At 33.6% G+C, this 25,699-nt stretch overlaps 2 protein-coding genes across 4 annotated transcripts; both read right to left on the reverse strand.

Moving 5' to 3' along the window:
* Positions 1-636: 636 nt before the first annotated feature.
* Positions 637-6,134, reverse strand: FRS5 (FAR1-related sequence 5). The gene is made up of 2 exons (XM_068630024.2): positions 3,595-6,134; positions 637-927 (listed from the first exon to the last, which is right to left on the reverse strand). The coding sequence occupies exons 1-2, from the start codon at positions 5,770-5,772 to the stop codon at positions 754-756; spliced, it is 2,352 nt and encodes a 783-aa protein (XP_068486125.1). The 5' UTR covers positions 5,773-6,134; the 3' UTR covers positions 637-753.
* Positions 6,135-7,646: 1,512 nt separating this feature from the next.
* LOC137827022 (brefeldin A-inhibited guanine nucleotide-exchange protein 1) lies at positions 7,647-23,507 on the reverse strand. Of its 3 annotated transcripts, none has more exons than XM_068633212.2 (11): positions 22,162-23,507; positions 18,542-18,859; positions 16,930-17,263; positions 16,272-16,694; positions 15,525-15,817; positions 12,561-12,834; positions 11,797-12,296; positions 11,127-11,448; positions 10,152-10,506; positions 8,700-9,382; positions 7,647-8,467 (listed from the first exon to the last, which is right to left on the reverse strand). In XM_068633212.2, exons 1-11 carry the CDS (start codon positions 23,214-23,216, stop codon positions 7,859-7,861), a joined length of 5,166 nt encoding a protein of 1,721 aa, XP_068489313.1. In that variant the 5' UTR covers positions 23,217-23,507; the 3' UTR covers positions 7,647-7,858. The 3 variants fall into 3 exon arrangements, 2 of the variants coding, with proteins under 2 accessions (XP_068489313.1, XP_068489314.1); XM_068633213.2 differs by having other exon boundaries at positions 16,930-17,273; positions 22,162-23,490; XR_016514719.1 differs by lacking the exon at positions 11,127-11,448 and having other exon boundaries at positions 7,671-8,467.
* Positions 23,508-25,699: the final 2,192 nt, after the last annotated feature.

Genomic DNA, 25,699 nt, shown 5'->3' on the forward strand with positions numbered 1-25,699 from the left:
ATCTCAGTCCACGCAAAAACAGTTTATTACTATCCTCTTAATTTTGCATATCAAAATACAGGCTTTTAGTAATAATTTTGAATCCATTTCTTCGTTGGTTATTAGGGAAATCTTATTTGAGAATGCTTGGAACATGACAACTTAGTAAGATTTTATCATTTCTAAAATAAAACAGATGGCTTTCATTGGCATTTTCATAAAATTATTATCGCAACTAAAATTAGTCAATCCCAAAAAAAAAAACTAAAAATTAAATAAATTTGATTTATCATTACACTTGAAGATATGTATGATTAAGAAAATACTCCAGTTGAGTTAAAAAATCAATATTTGTTCTTGTTTAAAAACTGTTCTAATACTAAATAATCTCATGATAAATCAAAAGGTATTTTTTTTAAATAATAAGGTTTTAAGAAGTGCTTTAACTAAAATAATTTCTCTAAGAATTTTTGTGAAAAAATGTATAAGTAACTAGAAGAGTTTTAAACAAACAAGAAAACGTTTTATTCATGCGAATCTTATCTACGAGGAAACAAGTATAAATATTCTCAGGAGTGTCTATGATTAACTAATAGATTTTAGTTATTCCCATAAATCATGATTAGCATGATCCATGATTCTTAGAAATCGTGACTCTTGAAATTTATGATTTTCAGCGATCATGATTATTGGTATATAAAAAATTATCCTTTAACAAATACCTCCTTGATTAAAGTTACAGCTCACGGTCAACGTTAATTCTCCATAGAGCCTTTAGATGCCATCTTTCATGCTTATTTTGATATTTTCCACCTTAACAGACAACTGTAACTTGTGATCCTCAACGGCTTTCAAAACTGAAAGCAGGTTGGACCGATAAATTTCACACTTTCGATTTGCACACTCAAGCTCATTCAGGAGTTTTCTAATATTTGTATCCAAATCATCCTGCAGGACATAAAGCAATGGAATTATAATAAACAAAGCATGCTTGAGCGTGAATGGATATTTAAACCAATGATACTATAAAGTCTGTTAAGATTCCCACCTCTCCCACCCCCAAGAAATAATATAATATCTGAAAAAAATAAGAGAAAGTACATCTAGGGGAAGAATATTAAGAAAATCAGGATGATTTTCTATCAATTCTCCAAACTAACTAATTAACATATAACCACTAACGAAATTATCTACCATACTTCAGCAATAGATTGTACCGTTATCAATTCTCCAAACAACTTGAATCAGTTAGCCTTAAGAAGATTTGTTAAAATATCAACCACCTGTTCATGACGAATTAACACTGGCTTACCTTTATTGACTTGGTCTATGAGGAAATAGAATCTTGGTGTGTCCTTCACATTAATTTTTAGGGTTGTTTTACATGCATTAGTGTTAGTTTAGGCTTAAATCCATCATAACTTGCTTAAATTTTCTTTTTAAAAACTTTCTACTGAATTAGGTTGTGTTTTGTGATATTGGAAAAAAGATTACTCGTGGAATGAATTGAAGCAAGAGAAAATGGATTAATAATAACTTGGGCTTAAATAATGTGATTGAGGTAATTTTAGTGTCTACGAAAGTTTAAACGAACAAGTTTTACTTTTCATCGGAACACCTTGAGGTTAAAGCTGATGATACTCAGTCGAGATACCTAGACATAGGTGCAGTGTATTGAACATATATTGAGTTGGGGGAATCAAAACGGCATCATTGCCTAAAATTTGAAGACAAATTTATCTACATCTTTAAGGAACTTTGGTTGAATTGTTCACCGCTTGGCCACGGGGAGCCCCCAATCAAGGTGCCCCTGTAGCACTCTATTTTACATCTTTTGTGCTTTAATTGTAATGGGCTTAGAGCCCCTTTTAGGTCTTAGGTTTAAATAGGCCTTTTAGAATCTGTTTTGTTGACTAAGTACATTGTATTGCAATTTATTGTGCATAAATAAATTGACACAGGACCTTAATTGTATAATTAAATTCCCTCCTCATGTGAGAATTTCAAGCTCCGGATTCAAGGAGGAGGATTAACAATATCAAGGAATGTGTAGGATTGTGCTTCCTCCAAGTTAAGTTTTTGATCCAAAGAGGAGGACTATCAATGTCGAAGAATGTGTAGCATTCTATTTCTTCAAGTTTATGACTACATGAGGCAGCTAAATACACCAATGTAGCCCCATCCCTAACTAGAAATGATGTACGTACCTACCGTTTTGGACACCTTATTTTTGCACACCTCGAGAAGCTATTCCCTTTATTGTTCAATACAAACTCCAAATCATTTTAATGCTTAATTTTCCAACCATTCAAATATATACAAAATCACTCTTACCCAACTCAATCATTTAAACCATCTCATCATTTTTCATTAATCCAACATGATGATGTAAGGGACTGACCATGTTAAGAAAAGATCATAATAGGATCTATACATTTGGTCATGTTTATTGACCCCTTCAAACAGAAGATGTCTTCGTTAAAGCTCTTCCAATATCAAACTATGAGAAACCAAGATCCAAATTGAGTATGGTTCCCAAGCACTTATCACCAAGCTTGAGGGGGAGTGTTGACTACTGCCTATAATTTGAATATAGCAATCAGCCATAATAGACTGATTCTATTTTTCCCAGGTTCTCTAAAGTTGGACTAGCTGTAATATTGTCTATTTACCTTCCTTAAAAGGATTATTTGTAAACCCCCCAGATTCTAATCGGTTCAGATTATTTGATTATTCGATTTAGTCGTTTCAAGTTTAGGCTCCTAAATTTGTTTACTATCTTCGTTACTTATATGACCTGTAATTCATAGTGGAGCTTCCTTCCAAATACTGCAATGATTATATATCGGGATAAGAAAACACACAAAATCACTTATAATAACAAAAGGTGATTGAAGAATTAAGAGTATAAAGTAACTAGCCTTGCTGTGAGAGCTAAAAAGGTTATGTCAAGGACCAACTTTCTTAAAATATTGTAGTGTTAGAAGAAGGTTTAAGACAACTTATCCTTAAAAAGTGAAATTTAAACTTAACTCAATCTTAAATAGTCAACTTATATAACTTATCTCCAGTTAATAATGTAGGATCTCCAACATATTCCCTTGTACCAAGAACTGGACATCTCGAGTATGGGAATAATATATATGGGTGGTCCAATAACGACCAATAACAGGTAACACTATAGGCTCAACAAGCCTTGCTAAGATAGGTTCCAATATCATCTTAGAAAGTAAACTTACTACAAAATTGGTTTGCAAGGTAAGATTTGCACTCACTTGTATAGTACAGTTTAGTCATATCTCTAATCAATATGGGACCCATCACACCAATTCCTTAGGGTAACGCACAACACATGTTTTTCTATCTTGTGATGTAATTGAACTTTATTTATAAGAATGGGAGTGGCAGGGATCAAACTCCTAATCACTTGGTCATAGTAGCTGTGAGACCATTTCGATATACAAGATTAGTTAGATGAAGATTTATATCATAATACCTTCATATTAGGTGAAGGTTCAAGACTGGTTTCATATAAGGGTGGATAAAATAGTAAACCACACTCAATACCTCCATCATTAAAGAGGTTAAATAATATTCATAAAAAATAAATCTGACCTTAGACGTATGTTGGCTCAAGCATTCTTCCTGGCATGCACTTGTGTAATTAACACGACTTTCATCATTCAGCACATGACTCCTTAATTTTCCATTACTGATAGGAATTCTTCCCTCATTTTGCATTGCCTGAGAAACTCTTTTTGCAGCTCCTTGTAAAGCATCCATTGCAACATCATAAGTTTCAGCAGACTGAGCGCCTTCATCAACAAATTTAAAGGCCTCATGTCGAAGGGTGTTATATCTAACTGTATGAGATTCCAAATAGTAAGTATATACATCACAAGAATGTTCTTCTAATATTACATTACTCTTTGCATTTCTTGTCCAACGTTTCAATATATAATGAGATGGGAGAGTAAGCACATTGGTAACTCTAAAGACTGCCAAAACATGTCTGCAAAGAAGGCCTGAAAACTCAAACATTTGGCAACTACAAGTTGCTTTCATCTCCAAAACATTAAATTTAACATAGTACCCTTTATGTTCCTCTCCAAATTTAGCTACATTATATGTAATGACCTCCCCGTCATCATCAGCTTTGGATGCCATGAATGTTAGTGTACCAACTAACTCCTCCTGGAACCTCATGAAAATTTTTCTCGTGTAAAGCTCAGATGCTTGCTTCTCCATTGGAGATGGGGTCCTCAATACTGGCAAAGTATTCATTGTGTCATAATCAGCTCTCACTTCCTTCTCATTGCGACTTTCAAGTGCTTTCTCATAAAGCTTAAAGAACTGATTTAAATTGGTTGAAGCATTTATATATCCATCAAAGTAAGAGTTCATGCTATCACTTCGCTGAGTGATGGACATTTCTGCAAAGAATGTGTCTCGCAAATATACAGGTACCCACTGCCTGCAAGCAGAATATATTGCTTGAAGCCATTCATGGTCCCTGAGATCATATTTATCTACAAGTGTTGACCAACAAGACTCAAATTCCTCAATTGACTCAGTCAAGTTAACGCATTTGTGAAATTCAGCTTCAAAATTTGGATATTTGAGGAAAATATGAGATAATTTCTCCTGGCATTTTTTAAAGATGTGCCACTTGCAGAAGCGGTGCCGGGTATCCGGGAACACTTGTATAATGGCTGATCGAATAACAGAATCATGATCAGTTGTTATTGACACTGGTGGACGTCCAGACATGGCCATAAGCCAAGTCTTGAAAAGCCACACAAATGATGCTTCAGATTCATTAATTAGGAAGGCACAACCGAAAAGAACAGGCTGCCCATGATGGTTTACACCGGTAAAGGGAGCAAATGGTAAGCGATACCTATTAGATCGGTATGTAGTGTCAAAAGTAACAGTATCACCAAAAAATGTATAATTCATTCTTGCCTTGGGATCAGCCCAGAAAACATTGTTGACGGACTGATCCTCATCCCCTTGCACAGCATAGAAGAAATTAGGGTTTTCGGAGTGCATTTGTCTCAAATAATCGAGAACAAGTTGAATGTCACCTTCTAAACTTCTCTGCCTATTATTCCTCATGTAGTTCCTACAGTCGACCTCGGTGAAGCCGACTTTGCTAATCCCACCATACTCTTTAATAAGTGCTGACATAATTCTACGAGGACCCATCCCAGCAGCCTGCAAAGTATCAATGAGAGTCTTAGCAGCGCCTGATATTTGGCGGTGAGAGCGAAGACAATGAACCTGGTCAGGGGGAACCAGTTCGTGATTATGTTCTCTAACAAACCCAGACACGACCCACTTGCCAGAGTCTTGCATTTTGACAGACAAAGAAGCCTTACATCCGACTCTAGTAATGGTTCGGGGGCGCTTGATCTCTCTATCCTTCGTGCGCTTCTCATTCAAGTTGCGAAAACCCTCCTTAGCGCAAACAAATTGCCTCTGTATGATAGCTCCATCGCGCCTGGAACGACGTGATGAGCTCACACGAGTACTAAACCCAACACGACGGGCATAGGAATTGTAGAAGGCCTTAGCAGCCTCTTCAGACTCGAATTCCATGCCCTCGGAAGGTTCCAGATCTGAGAGGTCTCCCTCGGGAAGATATATTCCAGTGGCTACAGCGCCACCCCCACTGCTATCCCCCAATTCATCCTCCTCAATTGGGTGTTCGATGTCCCCTCCGTCATCGTCATACTCTCCCTCGCCTCCTCCCAACCCAATATCAAATTCTAACACCTCGTTATCCATCATCAATTCAATCTCCCAATTACCACAATCACCACTACTCACAACTTGTGCGATCAGGAATCACTGAATCAGGACTATTATGTGGATTTCATATACAGCGAAATCAGAGCAACTACAAATTTAGCATACGATAGAAACTAACCGTCGTCGACTTGAGTGACAGACACTGAGAAGGGCTCCGCCAGTGGATTGGAGAATACGCTAACCAGAAATTATACTCAACAATTGCAGAACCAGGAAATGCTTTCTCTTCCATATAAGCTTACTCCACAATCATCATCTTTAACAAAAAGTTCTAATTATAAATATAAAACAATTTATTGGAATCACTTGCAAATATTACGTTGTCTCATTTTAATTTCCATAAATTTGTTTGTAACTTTAAAACTTTTAACATTTTCTTAGTATTTTTCTTATAATTATCGTTATTTATAATTAATATAATACCAAAAATATAAAGTTCTGTCAAATTAAAAATAAATCCCAAAATTTATGTAAAGTAGTGTAAACACTACACGATTTATACATAAATGGATTTCAAATGACATACTTTATATTGATTATTTTTTGGAATGATGTTCGGTAAGGTATAAATTGTCCAAAATTTATAATAATTATAATTATATATATAATAAAGATTTAAATTGCATTATTAAGTTGTATAATGATATTTAATAAAAAAAAATTATATAAAAGAAATTATTATTCATATATCAAATTAAAAGAGTTAGAGATTGGAATTGACCATCTTACTTTACTGAAGTAAAAGACACTAAAGATTGAAATGAAAGGTTCAAAGTGATATATTCTCCTCCTTAAATTATCTCATAAGAAATCATAAAGCAGAAAGAAAATCAATTTATAGAATAGGACTTCAAAATGACAAAAAAATAAATTCTAACTATAACTTTAATTGAATGGTAATTAAATAATTATATTTATTTTTTATTATAATTTATTCATATTAAAGGATAACTTGATAATAAAATATTATATTACAATTACATTATTTTTTATTAATATGTGTTATATTAAACGATAAATTAATAGTAGAATATTATATTATAGTGATGTTCAAGTTTTCTATTATAATATATTTATATTAAATGTTATTTTGATAACAAACTATTATATTATAACCACGTTTATTTATTTTATTAGTTTTTTTTATATCAAATGTTAATTTGATAGAAATTACATCATTTTTCAATTTTTTTTATTATAATCTGTTTTATATTAAATTAAAATATTGAAAATGGATTGATTTGAACTTAAAGAAAGTTATTTATATTTCTGTCATGCATATTTTATATTAAATGCTAATTTAATAATAAACTATTATATTACAATCTAGTTTTTGTCATAATTTATTTAATTTGAGAGTAAAATATTATATTACAATTATACTTTTTTTCAATAATGCTTGTCATATCAAATAATAATTTGTTAACATAATATTAAAAACCTTAACATCAGTCTTAATGTATTTAAGCTGTATAGATTTAAATTTAAATTAAATTATCTTTATGTAAATAGATAGCATTTAATTAGGATAGTTTACTTCGTGGTGATTCCACATGTACAAATTTTCTCCAAATAAAACTATCTTACTACATATATATATATATATTATTTTGTTTAAATTGTATCTATATCTTTGTCTATCTTTTAATTATTTTAAAAATTTATCATGGAATCTAATAGAAATTGAAGAATAAATTGTAGATAAATTAATCAATAAGTTAAGTAAATGACATATATCAGAAATCCTATAACAATCTAAAGAGTCAGAATATTAATTATATATCTTAACTCCTATGTCATTATTACCTTGGACAAAGATAAAAGGTGCTGAAGTCTTGGTCCTTGACAGCTCGTTGAGTAAACCTGGTCCCTCAATATTCAGCGTGAAATAAATTTCTCATTTACATTAATGGCACATACAATCACAAAAAACCAAGAATAAAACTACACAACAATGGTGAGTAAATCAAGATATGACCATGTATTGGCTCGTTCTGTAGCTTGTACGGAAAATGCTGATTTATATTCAGCAACATCCAAAAAACAAAGTATGCCAAAACTAAACCTAATCCATTATAATTTGGCCAACAGATGAACGGAAAATATTACTCAGGGCATGTTGAACTTCTCCAGAGGCGTGTTCGCTCCTTACAAGATCAACCAGTAAGTGAAAGAACTGTGGAATGAACCGCCTGAATGAATCCTTTTCCAGACCAGTCAACCCTTGCAATGCTGAGATGACTAAAGACGTCCTAGCAGCTATTTCTTCCTTCTTTGCTGAACTTAGGGGCAGTTTTCGGTGTGGTGCAGGCAAGGTATCAGACTTGTGAAGAGTGGAAAAAGAACCAGCACAATTTAGGTATATATCCAATACGTTTTTACACACAGCAACTAACTCTTTTTCCAGGTCTATCTCATTATACACAAAATGATCCCGGAGATGTAAATTTTGTAAGAAGTTGAGGTGATTCTGGAAGGACTCATTTTCAAAATGAACCATGGGAGGGCCAGATATTTCCAAGACGGAGCAAGCTTTCTGCAACTTCTTCAGCAGAATTGACTCTCTGTTCATCTCCCGAGCATGTAAAGCAATAGATGAATATAATTCATTGAGGACTTTGATGCTGGCTGCAGACAAGGATTTCTGGTGCTTTTTGTACAGATCAGTTGCAACCTGCAAATGGAACACCAAAAAATACCATCAAGATGAACTCGTCCTGCGGTGAAACTCATATCAAGCTTGCACTACGTAAGTCTCCAAAAACAAAATTCTGGAAAGAACTAAAAAAAATGAGTGAATTACAATTTAAATTCCATGGATGCATAGATAGATTGAATATTAGGAAATCTAGTGCTCGTGTTTTAATTGTTAACTTATATACATCCAACAAGAGCAAGAAGTAAACCTGTACAATAAGTAGCTGCATAGCAATATGGTTCTTCGTTCTTGACACAACATAGGTGGCTGTTTGCAGATTGTCATCATCAAATTCATCATTTGTCAAGTCATGATCAGAAGAACTTTCCAAGTCAGTGGAAGGCTGTGAAAAGTGAGCCACCTCGATATTATTCATGGTTCTCAAGACCTTCATGAATCCCGATACTGTTGACATAGCTGCATCTTTCAAACACAGAAATATCTCTTTCCATTCTTCAGCTGAAAGCTTGTTACCAAGGTCATCTGTGAGACGCACTAATCCTGCAACTCCAGTACTAGCTGGACCCTGAACAGGACTTCTAATGAACCCTGTCAGTATTGACACCACGCCTGGTAGCTGAGACCTCACCACATCAAAGAAGGTGACAAATAAATCTATTAAACATTCTGCTGCAACTGAATAAGTCTCAGAATCCCATGTGCTTCCTTCAGTATGCACAGATACTGAAGAAGGTGAACAATTGGCTTCATGTAGATTCACCTCTCTCTTTCCAGATACTGAATTATATACAGGGAAAATAACAGAACAGAAAATGCTATTCCAAAATGTGTGGGAAAATAGATGACCATGATCCTTCAAAATGTTAAAAAGCACCTCCAAAGAACTCTTTCTGATAGCTGTTCTTGGATCAGAAGTTAGTTTTGATAACCCTGCAATGGAATATCAGAATATCAACATAAAGCAGAAAGAACAGGTAATATTTATGGAAAATATGGCCTGAAATATCCTTATGCAGATTTAGATCATCTCACTGCAGGCACAAAATGTGGTTAAACAAACCACTAATATATAGTTGACCTTTTACACTAACTAGGAGCTAAAGATACATTTATTTGCTACATCTAACGAGAAAAACAGGCAATTCTGTTGACAAAATGCAGCAATCATCACTCAAGATTTTAACTCAAAACTCAATACAAAAGCAGCAGACCGTGTATAAAGTCCATAGTCAATAGAAATGCAAGAAATAGCCATTTATTTGGAATACTTTAGCAAGTAGATTTTAAGTCTAATTTAACTCCAAAAAATCGGCTTGTAGTTTGAGATTTACACCCTTATATACTACAATTTTTTCATATTTAGTCGACGTGGAATCTCCAATACACCACTTCACATAAAAAAAATTGAAATCTTGGACATGGAATTAGAGATTAATAAGTGGTTCAAAAACGGCTTGATAACGAGTGGTACAATAAACTTCACTAGGATAAACTCTAATATCATTATGAAGCGAATTTAAGCCTAATTCAATCATACAAAACCGAAAGTAAGGTTTGCACCAATATTTCTTATAATTTAATCATATTTTTAGTCAATATGGGATGTCCAACAGAAAAGAATATGCATTTTTATCCACCAAGATGGTGGCTTGGCCTTTGTACCATCTATTTTAAGTCAAATCATCTAAAGGCTTGTTACCTGATAGCAAAGGATTCCAAAAAGACACATGATCATCGTTATCAGTATGGGCCTGTAAATCTGAAATACCATTTGCAACAACTGATGGGCCATCAACACTGCTCTTCTTATTGTAAACAAGCCCTCCATCAGCAAGTCTGACTGCACAGAAACGAAGAAATGCAATTGCATTGAGGCTAACATCACTGTTGAATCGGCTATTTGTGAATGTCAAAAGGCATCGAACACAATCGGTGAAGGTCATTGTCTCTGTCTCAGTAATATAAGGAAAAAATTCACGCACTATTTTCTCCATGGTCTCAAATGCTAATAATACAATATTCTTCCGCTCATCAGCTGCAGCAGCTGTGAAAACCTGATAGCCAAAAATATTGCATGAGAAGTTATGATTGTTCCATTACCTCAATTCACCAATAGTAACACATGACATGTACATTTATGATGCCCCCGTTATCTGAACATGGTGTAAGAGGCAAACTTGCTAAACGAATTTATAATAACAATTTTCTGGTATAATAAACTTGTGTATTACATTTAGATTCTTGAAAACCCTCAATAGTTTGACTAGATATGCATCCTTGATGTCCCTTTTGTTTTGTTTGTATTCATTTTCTTTTGAACAGGCTGTTTTAGAGGGTACAAACTTTGATAAATTATTTGACTATTAATATTCATTCCTGAAATATATCATTTTGACTATCTAAATTGCCCAAAACAATAAAATCAAATGTTTCAATGATAATGAATTAAAAACCAAACAACAATTGTGTATGCAAGTAATCAAATGTATATTTTTCTTGAAAAAAATAGTAAACAATCACAAAGTACCTTTGAAATTTGTTTCACTTTTTTTAATAAAAGCAATTGAGCAATGTTTGACAAATTAAAAATTGATTTTTATCAAATAGTTTGAAACCATGTGTCAAACATGGGTTTGGGGCAGGCAAGGGGGAATCAAGCTAACTTCAACATTACCATAAAAACACTTTTCCAGCCAGATTTCACATTACTGACTCGGCTAAGGACCATCTGTGAAATACAACGCACTATTAATTCTCTAATTTCTGTGGTGTTGCTTTTTTGCATAACGATCACAAATGGTCTCAGAAATTCATTCTGAAAGTTGTAATTAGCCAGCTCCTCACGCTCCAAAAATTTCATAGAAAGTTGTCGCAGTGAGTCCATTGCAAAGATTGCAACTGATAAGTTTTCTGACAATCCAACTGACACAAAGAAATCTGAGAGAACATTCCATATGCGAGACCATACTAATCTGATGCGGTTCATATTATAATGCCTGCAAATGCAACCATGTTCTAGTCATAACTTTAGTAGATTTAATGATCATTAGAATTTTAATCATAAATGTGCAAGAAAATAACTTAGATTCATCAATTACAAACTATAAATAACATGACTGACAGGACATCACAATCCCTTTCTAAAGGACTAATAAAATCAACAAAGTATCCCTTTTCGGGCAAGTAGCATCTCCCTCATTCCAAAAGATATATATCAATTAACATAAATATGTGCATGATTTATATTCACTTCGCAAACTCCATATGTCAAAAAATTATACTTAAGAAATCTGTATGAATTTCACAAAGAGAACATCTATCTTAAAGAGGACGAGGAAACTTACGCAATTTCTACTATTTTAGTGAGACCAAATACTCGGGGATCTGTTGGAGACTGTAACTCTGAGATGGAAACTTTGCAAAGTGCTTTGACAAATGCTACTATTGCTTCCCCATTCAGCCGTTGACTATGAGCAAACACATGGTTCAATTCAAAGTTCCCAATCTGGTCCAGTAGATTCAAGTTTGAAATGAAATTATTTATCTGTTCTGTTGTTAATATTGCTGAAGCATTGACACCAATACTAGTACTGTCATATGAACTACCACGAACCACAGCCACCATGGCTGGATTCTGGAGTGTTCCCTTCTTAAAAGAAGAGAAACCTAACGTTTTCAGTGCTTTCTCCTCTGTTTCAGAATTAATTGAATTAAAGAAGGTTGCATCACTTGGAGCACCTTCACCTAACAGCTGCAAATGCTCAATTCGGGAGAGGCAAGTTAATATGTGTTCCCATGCTTCAAACAGATGATCTCCATCTTCAATTGCAATTGATATTATTGCCTGTACGAAAAATAAGATTTAAAAGACATTACAATAACATACAAGAAATTAAGTGGCTCATTCACATGATAAACACAAAAAGTGTACTAATCAAAGTAACCCATTCATTACTGCTTTTTTATAGAAGAACAATATGGCTAGAAATAGACACTACTATATGGTGTGCAATAAACAACTGTCATTATATATGTAAAAGGAGAATATGTTCATTTAAATTATTTGATTTGAGTAATGTCGATGACAGCCAAATCAAGATTCACTTACCTTGACAGCGTCAACATTTTTTTGTTTCATATCTCCAGCACAATGCAGATATGTAAATTTGGCAACAGATGTAACAAAGGCATCCCTTTGAGTCTGCATACCCATCACTGCAGTAACATGAACAGCGTGTCGAAATCCTTGTAAGCATTGAGAAGTAGCTACCCTGTCATCACTCTGATCAATTGTTACACTGAATGCAGCCAGCATAGGCCCCCAACAAACTTCGACCATAAACCTCAGTATAGCCACATCTGTGACAACGTGATATGCAGATCTGCAATAACAGGTCAATAAAATGTCTAAACTAGGAAAGGAATAGAAAGATAACACCACTTACGTAATAAATAATTGAGCAGATAGATTAAGCCTTCAAGGAAAAGAAAAATGCAAATATGGAAAGGATGTAAGGTGCAGAGCCAGTACATGACAATAAATATATAAACAACAAAAAACATTAGTTGTAGCCTTTTCCCACAAGCTTCGGTCAGCAACATGTATCAAAAGATATTCTCTCATAAATCTATCAATAGACAAATTATTTAATCTAAATCTTTCTTAATATTTTCCCTATAACTTGACTTACCTATACATCTCACTAATAGATTTATCTGATATACTCTCCTTATTGGAACTTCTAGAGGTCTTCTCTACAAATGCTCTAGCCATCTACATCTCTTTTTTTTTAACAATACCCGCTACCTGATTTTCTCCAGCACATTCATCCACAAACTTGTTTGCATGTCATCATAACCTTCTAATCTCTTCAAGATTGAGCTTTTCTCCTTGTTGGCTTTCGCTTACCAACATTCAGTCTGGCACAATATCTCAAATCTTGTAGTTGTGTAGTAAAACTTTCCCTTAAGCTTGAGTGATACTTTTCCAGCACAAACAACACCTGAAACAATTTTTATTTCCTCCATCCCACTTGAATACTACGGTTTACATTTCCCTATCATTTTTTATTATGACCAAGATACTTAATGATTGAAGGTATGACTGTGGTATGGTATAGTGTTCAACTTTCACGTCCGTGCTAGAATTAATGCACCTCTAGCAAAACTTCCATTTCATACACTTCATTCCCCTTTACTTAAAAAAAAGTCAAGCTTCCAAAGTTTATCGCCACCTCTATTGCTTCCCATTTATTTCTTCTCTCAACTCCACAACAAGGACATATCATCTGCAAAATGCATGCATAATGACATCTGCCTCATGGATATACTAATAAGTACAAACTGGTTAATTATACGTATAAACCTGGCTATTTTTAATTTACAAGTGGTTCAAAGCAAATAAACTTGATTGTATACAATTATCAAAATATGATTAGTCATGAGATTATTATATGTTTAATGATAGTTACTTTGCTTCATGAGTGGTTAATGATGTAATGAGGTTATTGACTATCTCGTGTGGTTAATTACATGTGTAAATATGGTTAACTTTGTTTCACAGGTGGTTAACACTGTTATGAGGTTACTGACTGTCAGATATGGTTAACTGCATTGAAGTTACTGAAATAACTAATAGTAGTTAACCACTTACAAAACAAAATTAACTATGTTTAGATACATGATTAACAATGTCTGCCTGTGTACCCCAGGTTTATATTTTTGGGTGTACACTAATTAGTACTCTAGTAAGAAATAAAAAACATCCAAGACCAAGTTAAAGAGACTGAATACCATTAGTGCATTACTGTAGACAAAAGAAAGTCTTTTTGTGGTGCTTCACTTTATGTTTACATTGAGTCTGTCCGGATGCAAATCAAAAAGAGCTTACGAGAGTTTCTCTAGTTGAAAAAGCTCTATATTTCCAATAGAAAAGCTTCAAAAGTTTTTCTAGCTTGTAACTAAACAGGCTCACTCTAATTGTGCCACCATCTTACATATCTTTGTTCTCTTGACAACAAGCTAGACAAACTCCTTTTATCTCCTAAGCCTTCAACAATACCTCTTTGTGACCATGGCTTTTCCACCTTGGGAAAATATTCATTTTAATCCTCTAATGTCTCTCCATTAAATCCTCCAGTTTCTCCATCAGTCTTTAAGCAAATATACTACTACTGCAGTTAATCTCCCAAAGATAGGACCAAATTCACTTTCTGTAATACCTGCTTCATTACCCTCTCTTATAGCTTCATCTTATGGATCACGAGCTTAAAATCTATATAATTAACCTAGTTTTGTAAGCCGTCCTTGTTTTCATACTCATACATAGGGATTAAGGTACTTCTCCACTCGTCTAGCATCATCCCCAATCTCATGATATTGTTAAACTCCCTTTTGTATCTATACTAGTATTTTTACGATTTTAAAAATATAATATATTTATTATATCAATTTAATTTGATCTCTACTCCCTTTCATACCTCATATGGTACATAATTTGGCCCTCTACTATACTCTAGACGCTCTAGTATACTCTACTCTAGACACTCAATTCATATGACCAACTAGATCACCTCATAGGAAAATCTTTATTCATTATGAAATTCCATTAACTAACCCTTCTATATCTTATAAAAAAATATGTTAAATAAATAAAAATCAATTGACAGATTTCAAGGTCGCACAGCCAAATCAACTTATACAAATCAAAGAAACAAAACATTGTGAAAAGAAAGAGCTTAGCAGATCCAGTTTTGAAACCAAATACACTTCCAAAAAAATTAACAATAATATAAATAACTCTTGAATATCTTTTTGGTCCTTCAAATATGTGCTTACTGTCCTTTTAATCTCCCAAATTTCAAATGATTATTTTCGTTCCCTACTATAGAAATAGTCTACTTTTAGTCCTTAAGGTTATAAGGACTAAAGGGGGGCTATTTCCAAATTAGAGGAATGAACATGCTTTTAAATTTGGAGAACCAAAAGAAAATTAGGCCCATGTTTAAGGGACCAAAGAGAAATATAAACCTAAAAATAAAAAATCCAAACAATGAACAATGTCTTAGCTTACTCAGATTTTCGTGAATTTGATTTAAATTGCTCCTGAATATGCCGAATGAGAAGCCCATTAGCACCCACTGCTTTTTCCTCACTCTGCTTCCAGTTCACAAGACTGAGTATACCTTCTAACCCTAGCAATCTATTGAAGCTATTTGCTTGTTTATCCTGAGGAGCAGAAGAATCAGCATTCATTTTAATTTCATTTTTAACAATTTGGTCATAAAGTGCCCCGAGATATTCTTCTGCTAAATCCTTTCCATCATCTATTCCTCGGTTGTTTCGAACAAAATCAGCTTTCGTCATCTGGAAATTCATTAACACAGAATATTCAAGTCAAACCTATATTTGGCATTGTAAGATATCCTTACAATCTCAATTAACAATCAAATGATAAGTAGTTTTCAAAATGATTATAAATGCAATAGCTCATGGTGTTCACTGTGTTTCCCTGACACAGCTAAATTTTACCTTAACTACCAGAAGAAGATAAAGAAATGGAAAGAGAAAATTATTGATATTTTCAAAGCCGTATTCAGAAAAATGTGTATAAACCACATTGCCTTCAAAGGATAATTTTTTATTATTAAAATTATTATATTCAAATTTCATCAGTAAAATAGGATGTACCAATCATTAAATTTTAATTAAGCCTAATAGAAGAAAAACCACAAGAAGATTGGCCACCAAGTAATTCACAAAGATGATACTCTAACTGTTTAGGCTAAGACATAATATAAAAGATTCAGCAAGGTCAAACCTTATCTTTCACCATATTATTATGAGCATCTGTATTAAGCATTATCACAGAGTAAGCGAGAATGTAGGCAGTGTCTGCACTGCTAAAAGAACTAGGGTTGCATTTACAGTAGCGCTCAGCAAACTTCTCCATTATGCGATCAATTTTTTGTGCCTCACCAGGCAACCTGAAGCCCTGAAGAAAAAACCTAATAGCTTCACCAAAATCCATCTCTTTGAAGTTAAAGGAATCTACATAAGCATGCATAACTTTTAGACAAAATTCTTCCCTTTCTCCCAAATAGTCACCAATCTTGGTTTCATCAAGGCCAGCAGTGTTCTTCAAGAACAGTGCCACTTGTTCTGGAGAACTACCAACTTTTTTGTTGCTTATCAAAAATTCAATGCCTTTTGGAGGCTTTCGATTAAAAAGAGATATGCCTCTCTGCATTTAACCCAGAAAAAAAATCAGCATGGAATATGAACGTTTGAAGCTAGTAATTATGTAAAAATAGAATTCAGGGAGCTGGGGCGATAGAAAAGATAATTGTGCACAGACACAATACACGTTTTTGTGTAGGTAAAATCACCAATCATAACTGAATACTATGCCAGTATAAGGATAGTTTAACATGATGATGATATAACATTCATCATCCTCTGAGACAAGTACTGGATACCTGAAGTTCAATTTTATATGCTCGACGTTGCTCTAACGTGGCAGCATCTGAAAATTCAGAATTTACGTCAGGATGTAGCTCATGATCAGAAGCATTTCCTTCTTCTACATTTGGCATTAGATAAGTTTCTGCAGTGCTACTGCTTTCTGGGCTCTTTACTAGATCTATATCCCCTATCCTTATCTGCTGGTCCATCCATGCTCCCATTGACTTAATAATACTGACCAAGCACTTCACAGATTCATGTCGGAAAGTAATATCCTGTGCTGGAGACAAAGCCGTGGTTGACCCTGTAGGTGGTCCCAAAGCAGTTTTCAGAAGGCCATTGACAATCCTGAAAATATCTGATGGAATTATAAGAGTTTAAATACTAAAACAAGATGCAAAACAAAACAAACATAAGTAAATAAAAAACTGTCTACTAGATTCATACTGCAGACCTTGAATAAGCTTTAACAATGCTCCAAGTACACCACTTAATCAAACTTCTAAATAAACAAGCAAGGAAACATGTATGACACTCAAACCCAGAGTGAGGCCCTCCACATGACATTCTACTCTAACATTATCTTTTATCAGGACTTGTTACAAATATACTTTTATTAGGATAAAAATATCCCCAATATCTCCTTATTGATTAGGAGAAAATAAGTTTAGAATCTTTCCATTCATTTCAACATATTTTTATTTCCTTATTTTTGAGAGTTTGATTATTACAATTTACAAATAGAAGTGGTGAGAATGTACTTTGTTCGATTGTTATCAATAAAATAACTTTTTACTTCTTTATGTAGTTCAAGTCTTTCATATCCTTGTCCACAATAATATCCTACATTTTTTCCTCTAAACTCCCTGTTTAAAAAAGTTTAAATCATGCAGTATCTAGCTCCATGTCTATTTTCTCAAGCCCATTTGATATCTTTAAGACAGTTTTTATCCTCCTCCAAAACATGTTTTCCACCTCTAAAGAATTATCTGTCAAAGTACCAATGTTCCAAGGAGCAAACTTAATCAAACACTTCTAAACTAGCTTCTGTATCCACATCCAACCTAGAAAATGTGAGCAATCTTGCCCATTTAACACTACATCCAGGCTTTGATGCACCAGCTCTAGCTCATTTTATTTGACACTATACTTCTTGAGTCACACTGCATGTTACTTCCGGGTAACAATTAGCAAAAATCTTATGTAGTGATCCATGTTCAGTATATCAACGAATTTTCTGTTAGTTGTCAAAAGCCTAGCACAACCCTCCTTTATATTATATTTCTAATAGAACTAATTCTAATCTTCGAAATCCTAAATAAAGCATTTCAACAATCTTAATTTGACACCAACGACACCCAAAAAGTCCAAATCCCTTTGCCCCAAATCTAAATTTCATACAATTCCCAAGATACTCCTAGGATTGGAGTTAGTCAGCATTCTTTTTTTTTCTATCAATAAATGAAATCCAAAGAATTTTGTTAACCAGACTATTCATCTTTTTTTTTGTTTGGTAATCAAGTTTAGTTATCATTTAAGCCTTTTGAATTATCAGCCCATTTTCGTTCTTGAAAACTGACCACCAACAGGGTATAAGAACAGAAAAATATTACAAAAGCAAGATACCTTTCAAATATGTTTGAAGCATCCACATCACAATCATAGTTGACAAAAATGTCAATAATAATCTGAGGATCCTGAGATATTTTGTCCAATAGATTGAGAACGGTCATCTTTTGCAGAAAACTAGGCTGAAGAACATTCTCAAGAACTCGAAGGATAAGCATGGGAAAGAACATGCCAATTTCCTTTTTCAAGCCTGATCTGAATTTTGATAACAAGTTCATGAAAATGGAACACTGAAGTTGGAAAATGGCCATCGCTGAGAGGGCACTGTTCTTCAATAATGACAAGCAAAGATATTGCTTGATGGCATTGAGAAACCTGCACCGTGTAGAAGAGAAATATAGGTCTCATGACAAATTATTATCAATAATATTGAAAAAGAAAAAGATCCTAGGGAAGAACCTTTTCATGTATGATTAAGTCATTGCCATTGAACAGACAAACAAGAATACTCCATATGCTACTATTTTCACACTCCGCCTTATGTTGGATCATATATATCATATGAACCAGCAATTCCAAAACGTAGACAAGACTTAACAAACACGTCCATTTAATTAAAGATAACACTTAAAGTACCACTACATTCTAAGACACAAAGAACCTAGCTATACCAATTATGTAGGCTATTTGGACAAATAAACATTAAAGAAAGTCTTATCTTATAAAATATTCTATTTCCAACATTTCTTCAAATTTCCAAATCAAGTAGTGCCATAAAATTAGACAAAACCATCTCCTGCATGAAGTAGAAGTCCACCATTTTGTGTTCAGTGCATTTATTTTATGTAAAACTGTATTGAAGACAATCTAAAGATTGTTTGACTATCATGTATTAGTCAAATTGCATATGCTTTATTTCTCAAACACTCAACATAGGAGTGCAAAGCTAAAAGATGCCATGGATCAATATTATGCTTCTGGACTTGAACAGGGAAAACATCCTGCTTGTCACAGTATTACATCAGGAAAATGAAAAAAAGGGGTAGGAAAAAAGGATTTTAGCCCATTGTTAGCATGATGGACTAATGGCTGATACAATCACACCATGCCTGATGTAATTGCCACTCCATAAAAAATACTGTGACAGGTTAGCCATAATTATCAGCTGCCATGATGCTATTCATCAACGTGACACCATGCTTATATCACACCATCAACAACTATAGTAGCTCCTAAGACGGTCAAAGAAGACCAATAAAAGGCCTACTAAAAAGAGTTTATCAGATATGGGAGATAGCAAGTAGAGGAAGGCAAAGTAAGAAAGGCAGAACAACTAAACAGGACTTAGATCTAAATGACCTCTCTGATGTCAAGGATTTGACAAAAAAAACACAATCCTGTTGTTCGATACATGTAATGGAACCTATTGGAAAAATCCGTTGAAGTTGTTGTGGTTAATAAAATGCCTTTTTTGACCACATACAAATCCATCTTAAGTTTACACATTAAAAAGATAGAATTTTTATGCATAAAAAGGGATTTCAATTTGAAAATATTGATGGGTCATAAATTGAGAATACTCTAACTTCGATGACTAATAAACAACACCACCTGAAATCAATGGATATATTTAAAAATATACAAGAAATACTCCTTAAAACACAAGCAGAAAAGTGAGCATCATATAGAGATTTATAAAATCAGTAGTTGAAACAAGTTACATCCCAAACTTCTTCAATCCAATAAAAAGAAGATAGAGGTAATAAACAGTTTTGGATAAAAGCAAATGAAGAGAAATGAAAATACAAGTAATGAAGAAATATGGGCAGTCCAGGAGACAAATTTATGTGGATATTTGCATTATATGTTTAACTAACATGCCACCTTATAATCTGAAAATGTTGCATATTAGACTACTTAAATCTTAAAAAAAAAATAGAATTGTTTTTCATTGAAAAATAAATTTTGTTCAAGTAAAAGAAGGAGAATATTACTAGAGTACGATATGATACCTCCTAAAGAGAAAGTTCTTGATGCAGCAGGAACAAGGAAGATAAAAAAATTGTGGCAAGGCTGAGTTGCTTCTCTTTATATAAGAAATTACAGTTCACTTGAAGCACATATGATTTTGATAATCATGTTTTATCCCATGAAAGAATTAAAAACATGATTTATATTGAGGTCTCAAGCTAGGATTGTTGTACTAGTTATATGAAGTCCAATGTGCAAGAGCTCATTACTCTTAAAAGTTTTGGAATATACATACATCCTAGGAAGGTTGTGTCCTATGTTCCTGCTTTTTGACTTCCTCCTCCTTCTCATTGGTTTAAATGTAATAGTGATGGGGGCAACTAAAGGTTCTCCTAGTGTATCTAGTTGTGAGGGTATTTAGAGATCATCATGCTTCCATTGTGGTTGTTTCTCTTCATATCTTGGTGTTCGTAATGCCTTATATACTAAGATTTTAGGTGTGATTCTAGCGGGAAGTTGCAATTTCCAAAGGAAGGACTAATCTTTGGAATGAGTGTGACTCTCAACTTGTTATTCAAGCATGGTTCAATACTTTTATTATTCCTTGGGATTTTTGTAATAGATGGTTGAATTGTTTTGTAAATAGCAATACTATGTGTATTCATTTTTGCATATTTTGAGAGGGCAATCAATGTGCGAATAAACTTGTTGACTTTGCTACTAGATGTCAAGGTTATACTTGGTGGGATAATTTTCTCATAGAAACTTCAGTATTATGGGGTGTCCAAATCCTACATTGAGTAGTACGAGATGCTTGGTGGAGTATTTGAGTGTTTGGTTCTTCATCCTTAATAGTTAGCTTTTGAGGGTTGGTTCCCCAAGTATTTGGATACTTATCAATTGGTATCACAGCTGGTTGTCGAATGTCTCAGAAAGGGCTACCTACGAAGGGTTTTGGCCAATGAGGGAGTTGAGTGAAGTGTTGTAGAGTGAAAGTCTTGATATGTTGACTCTTACGGGAGGCGCTGTGATAGGAACTAGGGTATATAAGGTGCCCAAGTCCCACATTGAATAGTATATGGGATGTTCGGTGAAGTATTTAAGCGTGTGGTTCTCCCCTTTTAATGCCTCACTTTTGAGGGTGGGTTCTCGAAGTGCTTGGGCACTTATCATGTTCTAGCTTTATTTGTCCAAAGTTTTCTAGAGATAGATTTGATTTACCCTTTTATAGGGTTAGGGATTAGTAGGTCAGGTTTGGTCCCCTTTCTATGTTTTGTATTTTCTTCTTTCTTGTATGATATTTTGAGGTGCAATGATTGATGTTGTTTGAGGTGCCAACCTAGTTGGGATGGCAAACAACATAGTGATGCCTTATCACACTCATTTCTATTAAAAAAAAAGAGTAAACATAAACCATAAATATAAGCCCATCACCTAACAAGTTCAAGGGCCAAGAGATTTCCTAAGATATGAGCATTCCACTCCAACCAAATACCCCAAAGGATTACCTCAATAACATCTTCAACTAAATTTTAAGGCCTTTTTTTAATTTACAAAATATTTTAAAATTTAGCTCCAACAAAGGTGATGTGATCATGATGGATCAAGGATCAACGGACACTTAAGGATAAAAAATGTATGCGAGATGAAAAATTACAATCAACAAATAGTGAGTGTAAGAGATTGATGGGTATGACATTACTTGCCTCTCATTCACGCGCCATATTGAACCACCAGTATCCATGACTACCTTAAGGAGCTCTAATGACAAAATTTTCCCTCTCAAGAGGATACGATCATCAGGGTGCTGTTGAGATGAGAATTTCATGGACAGTTTGCACAAATTTTTAAAAAGAAGAAAACCATCCTCCCTTATTTTACTTCCGTCAGCTCCAGCTTCATTATCCAACTTGTCGGTACCTGTTTCATCCGCTGCTTTGGGCAACGGTGTAGGGACTTTCTGCACTTCCATAGGAGGTGAGATAGACGATGGTTTGAGAGGAGCACCCTCACTGGCCTCCATTATCTCGTTGATAAAATTTTGGCAATAGTGTATGGAATTGCCCTCGTTCAAATTCTTATCAGTGAATTCCAAAAGTTCACTGACAGAAACCCTTCGAAGGAAGACATCCATGGAGTCTTCCTCGACTCGGGTGAAAACAATGGTCATGATCTGGGCAAGAACCGATTTAGCACAGATCTGATTAGTGCCGTTGACACCCCCAAGGTACACATTATAACAAGTTCTAACAATTTGAATGAGACTGTCGGCCCGGATCAAAATGCAGGGGGATCTTACAGCTGAGAGCAATACTCTGAGCACACCTAGCTCAATTGCCTCCTCGCCAAGGCCACCCGACTTACAGATAGCATCTATCATATTGAAGACAACGCCGGACTGCGAAGAATTCGAATTGGAAGGGCGATTGATCTCGCCGCGGACAAGGCCTAGAGAGAACAATTTAAAGGTGCATTCAAGAGCAGGCTCAACAACCTTAGGGTAGGCAGAGTCAAGCGCGAGAAAGAGAGGTTGAAGGACAAAGTCAGCATCTGAGGGGGAAAGGCCTGGAACAGCAGATTGGGTGTCGCCTGAAGACGATTCAGAGTCAGAGAGGGATTCGAGCTTGTCAAGGGTGGATTTGCAGGAGGAGACAAGGTGAGAGTGCTTACGCCAGGCGGCGTTCTTTATGATCTTGTCGAGTGATGGACCTACAACTCGGCCGCAGCGGGAAGGGCCTCCGAGAGATTGCGATGCGGACATTTTCTTTCAGAGATGAAAATAACAGGATCATAGAATTTGCTCACATATTCATTCTCCTATCGACTGAGATTTGGGAATTTACATGCATGAAGCACAATATAAGCATAACTCCCTCATTTGCTGGTTGAGAGTCTCTGCCTCCTGAACCTACGTTTGCGTAATAAGGAAAGGAATTGTCAAGCTAACCAGCCAACATCTACCACATGGTAATCGGGTATTTTAGATCCGACCCAATCAATCTCCACAATTGCTTTGCATTTGGAACTTCTTTTTCCTAAAATTCCATAATTCGTTGATTTTGAAGAGCCATCGTTATGTTTAGAAGATACATTTTTTTATAAAATAATTAAATAATACAATTAGTACAAAATTGTTTACAGCTTTTTAAATAAAATTAACTCTAAATCTAATTAATATCAGTGTTAAATAAAATAAAATAAACAATTTAAAATCAAATTAAATTATATTTCAACATGTTTTGGTTCTAACTAAACATATTGAGAGAATTTAATATTCAAACGTTTAATATGTTTCGTATAGTGATCACGACCACGACGTAGAGCTCTTTTCCATCTCTAAAACATTTCATATATACTCTTTTAGTTAGGGACACAGTTTTTGAGAAATAAAGTAGAGTTTCTTATCTTAGATAGATGTTGTGCACGTAATTCTTAAGGTTAATTATTGTTTATGGATACATAATTTTGGTCAGAAAATATGTATGTATTATCTTTTTTTTAATTAGTATGTTAAGTAGACATGTTCAATCAATGATTATTTATATCCTGGTGACTTAAGATTGCATCATACTAAATAATGAGACTTGAATATATTCAACATCTTCTACTTAATTTATGAACAAGACTAGTTCTCTTACCCAAACCAGTTTTGAAAAATTAAATGAAATAAAACCATAAAAGTATTATATATTATCTTAATTTTACTTTTTGCAAATATATGTTTATATTTATATTTTATTTCATTAATCTTTAAATTTTATTACTCAATTTATTAAGTTTTGTAACTTCTTAGGTTTATCGTAAGTTTGCGTCTAGTTACTCTCTAAAAGACAATGTTCTTGGAGAATAGATAGTGTTTTCGAATATTGTTTATCAGACTATATTCCTAATCACCAGACCACTGTTTTCAGGCATTAGACGATGTCTTTAGACATTTTTTTCAGACGCATAGTACAGGTCCTAGATATACAAATAATTAATGATCTTAACTAAAGATTTGATAAATGAGAGGACTATCTTAAATATGTGAACGTATTATTTTTATGTTTTATTTAGTTTTCTTTTCAATTATTGTAATTTAATATTTGTTTTATATTATCTTTTAATTTTGTATGTCAAATTAATTTTATTTAATTAAATGTGATACTTTCACCAATTTAAGTTATTATTTCAAATTTTAATATTTTTGTCACAACCTATTATAAACTCCTCAACATTTTTACAAGTACTTGTATTTTATATATTTTTAAAGCATATTGCTAACGTTGTTAGATGCCGTGACAATATAGTGTAATTGACAATTATTTTAGAAGTTACACAATAGATATAAATTTTCTCAATATTAAATCCAATTTTATTTATAAAATACTAGCGGGAACACAGACATTTAGGTGCTTTGTATCCGCATTTTTTATTTCTTTAGTATTTTTTTTTATTTTTCAAAAACAATTTCTCTTAATAACATTAAAATGAGAAGTTAAAAAGTAGTGGAGAGAGAAAGTGGGAAGTAGGTACTAGAGAGAGTGGAAAATAGGATATGTGGGTTATGTGTAGTGGAGAATCATAAAATCTGTTTCTTAAATAAATTTTAATAAAAAAAATATCAGTTTAAATCAGAAAAGTAACGTATCAAATCTTCACTCTCCTGCTAAAGTGGTCCACACAATATTAATTTTTTTTATTTAATAGAGAGAAGATCTTTAAAATAGAAAAGTAACTAATCAATCTCCTCACTCTCCCCACTTTCTCCATTCTCTCCACTCTCCAGTTAAATAATAACAAATAAAATAAATTTTAAAATTAAAAAAATATTTTATTAATTTTTAAAATTATAAAATGTCCAAATAACCAAAATAAATTAATACAATAAATTATTAAGTAAGGATAAAATGGAAAAATATTAAGAGCAGTTAAGAGGGGAATAAGAAATGACACAATGACCATAATACAATAATAAAATTAAATATTAATATAAGGATAAAATAGAAAAAAAAATTAAGAACAGAGGGGAATCCCCTTTATATACAGGTATAGGTAAATAATATTTTAAAAAATCTTTTATTATATTAATAAAAATTCAATTTTTACTATTTCATTCCTTTATTCTTTCATGTAAACAACTTCTTCAGTTCTCATTAATTTTTATCCATTTTAATGATTTTTTTAATTTATATTTTACTAACAACAATTTTAATATTGTTATTTTTTACTTTATTTTTCATAAAATAAACTTCTCTCTTCTTT

Source organism: Phaseolus vulgaris, chromosome 8, assembly GCF_051622355.1.
Source record: "Phaseolus vulgaris cultivar YP4 chromosome 8, ASM5162235v1, whole genome shotgun sequence".
Lineage (NCBI taxonomy): Eukaryota > Viridiplantae > Streptophyta > Magnoliopsida > Fabales > Fabaceae > Phaseolus > Phaseolus vulgaris.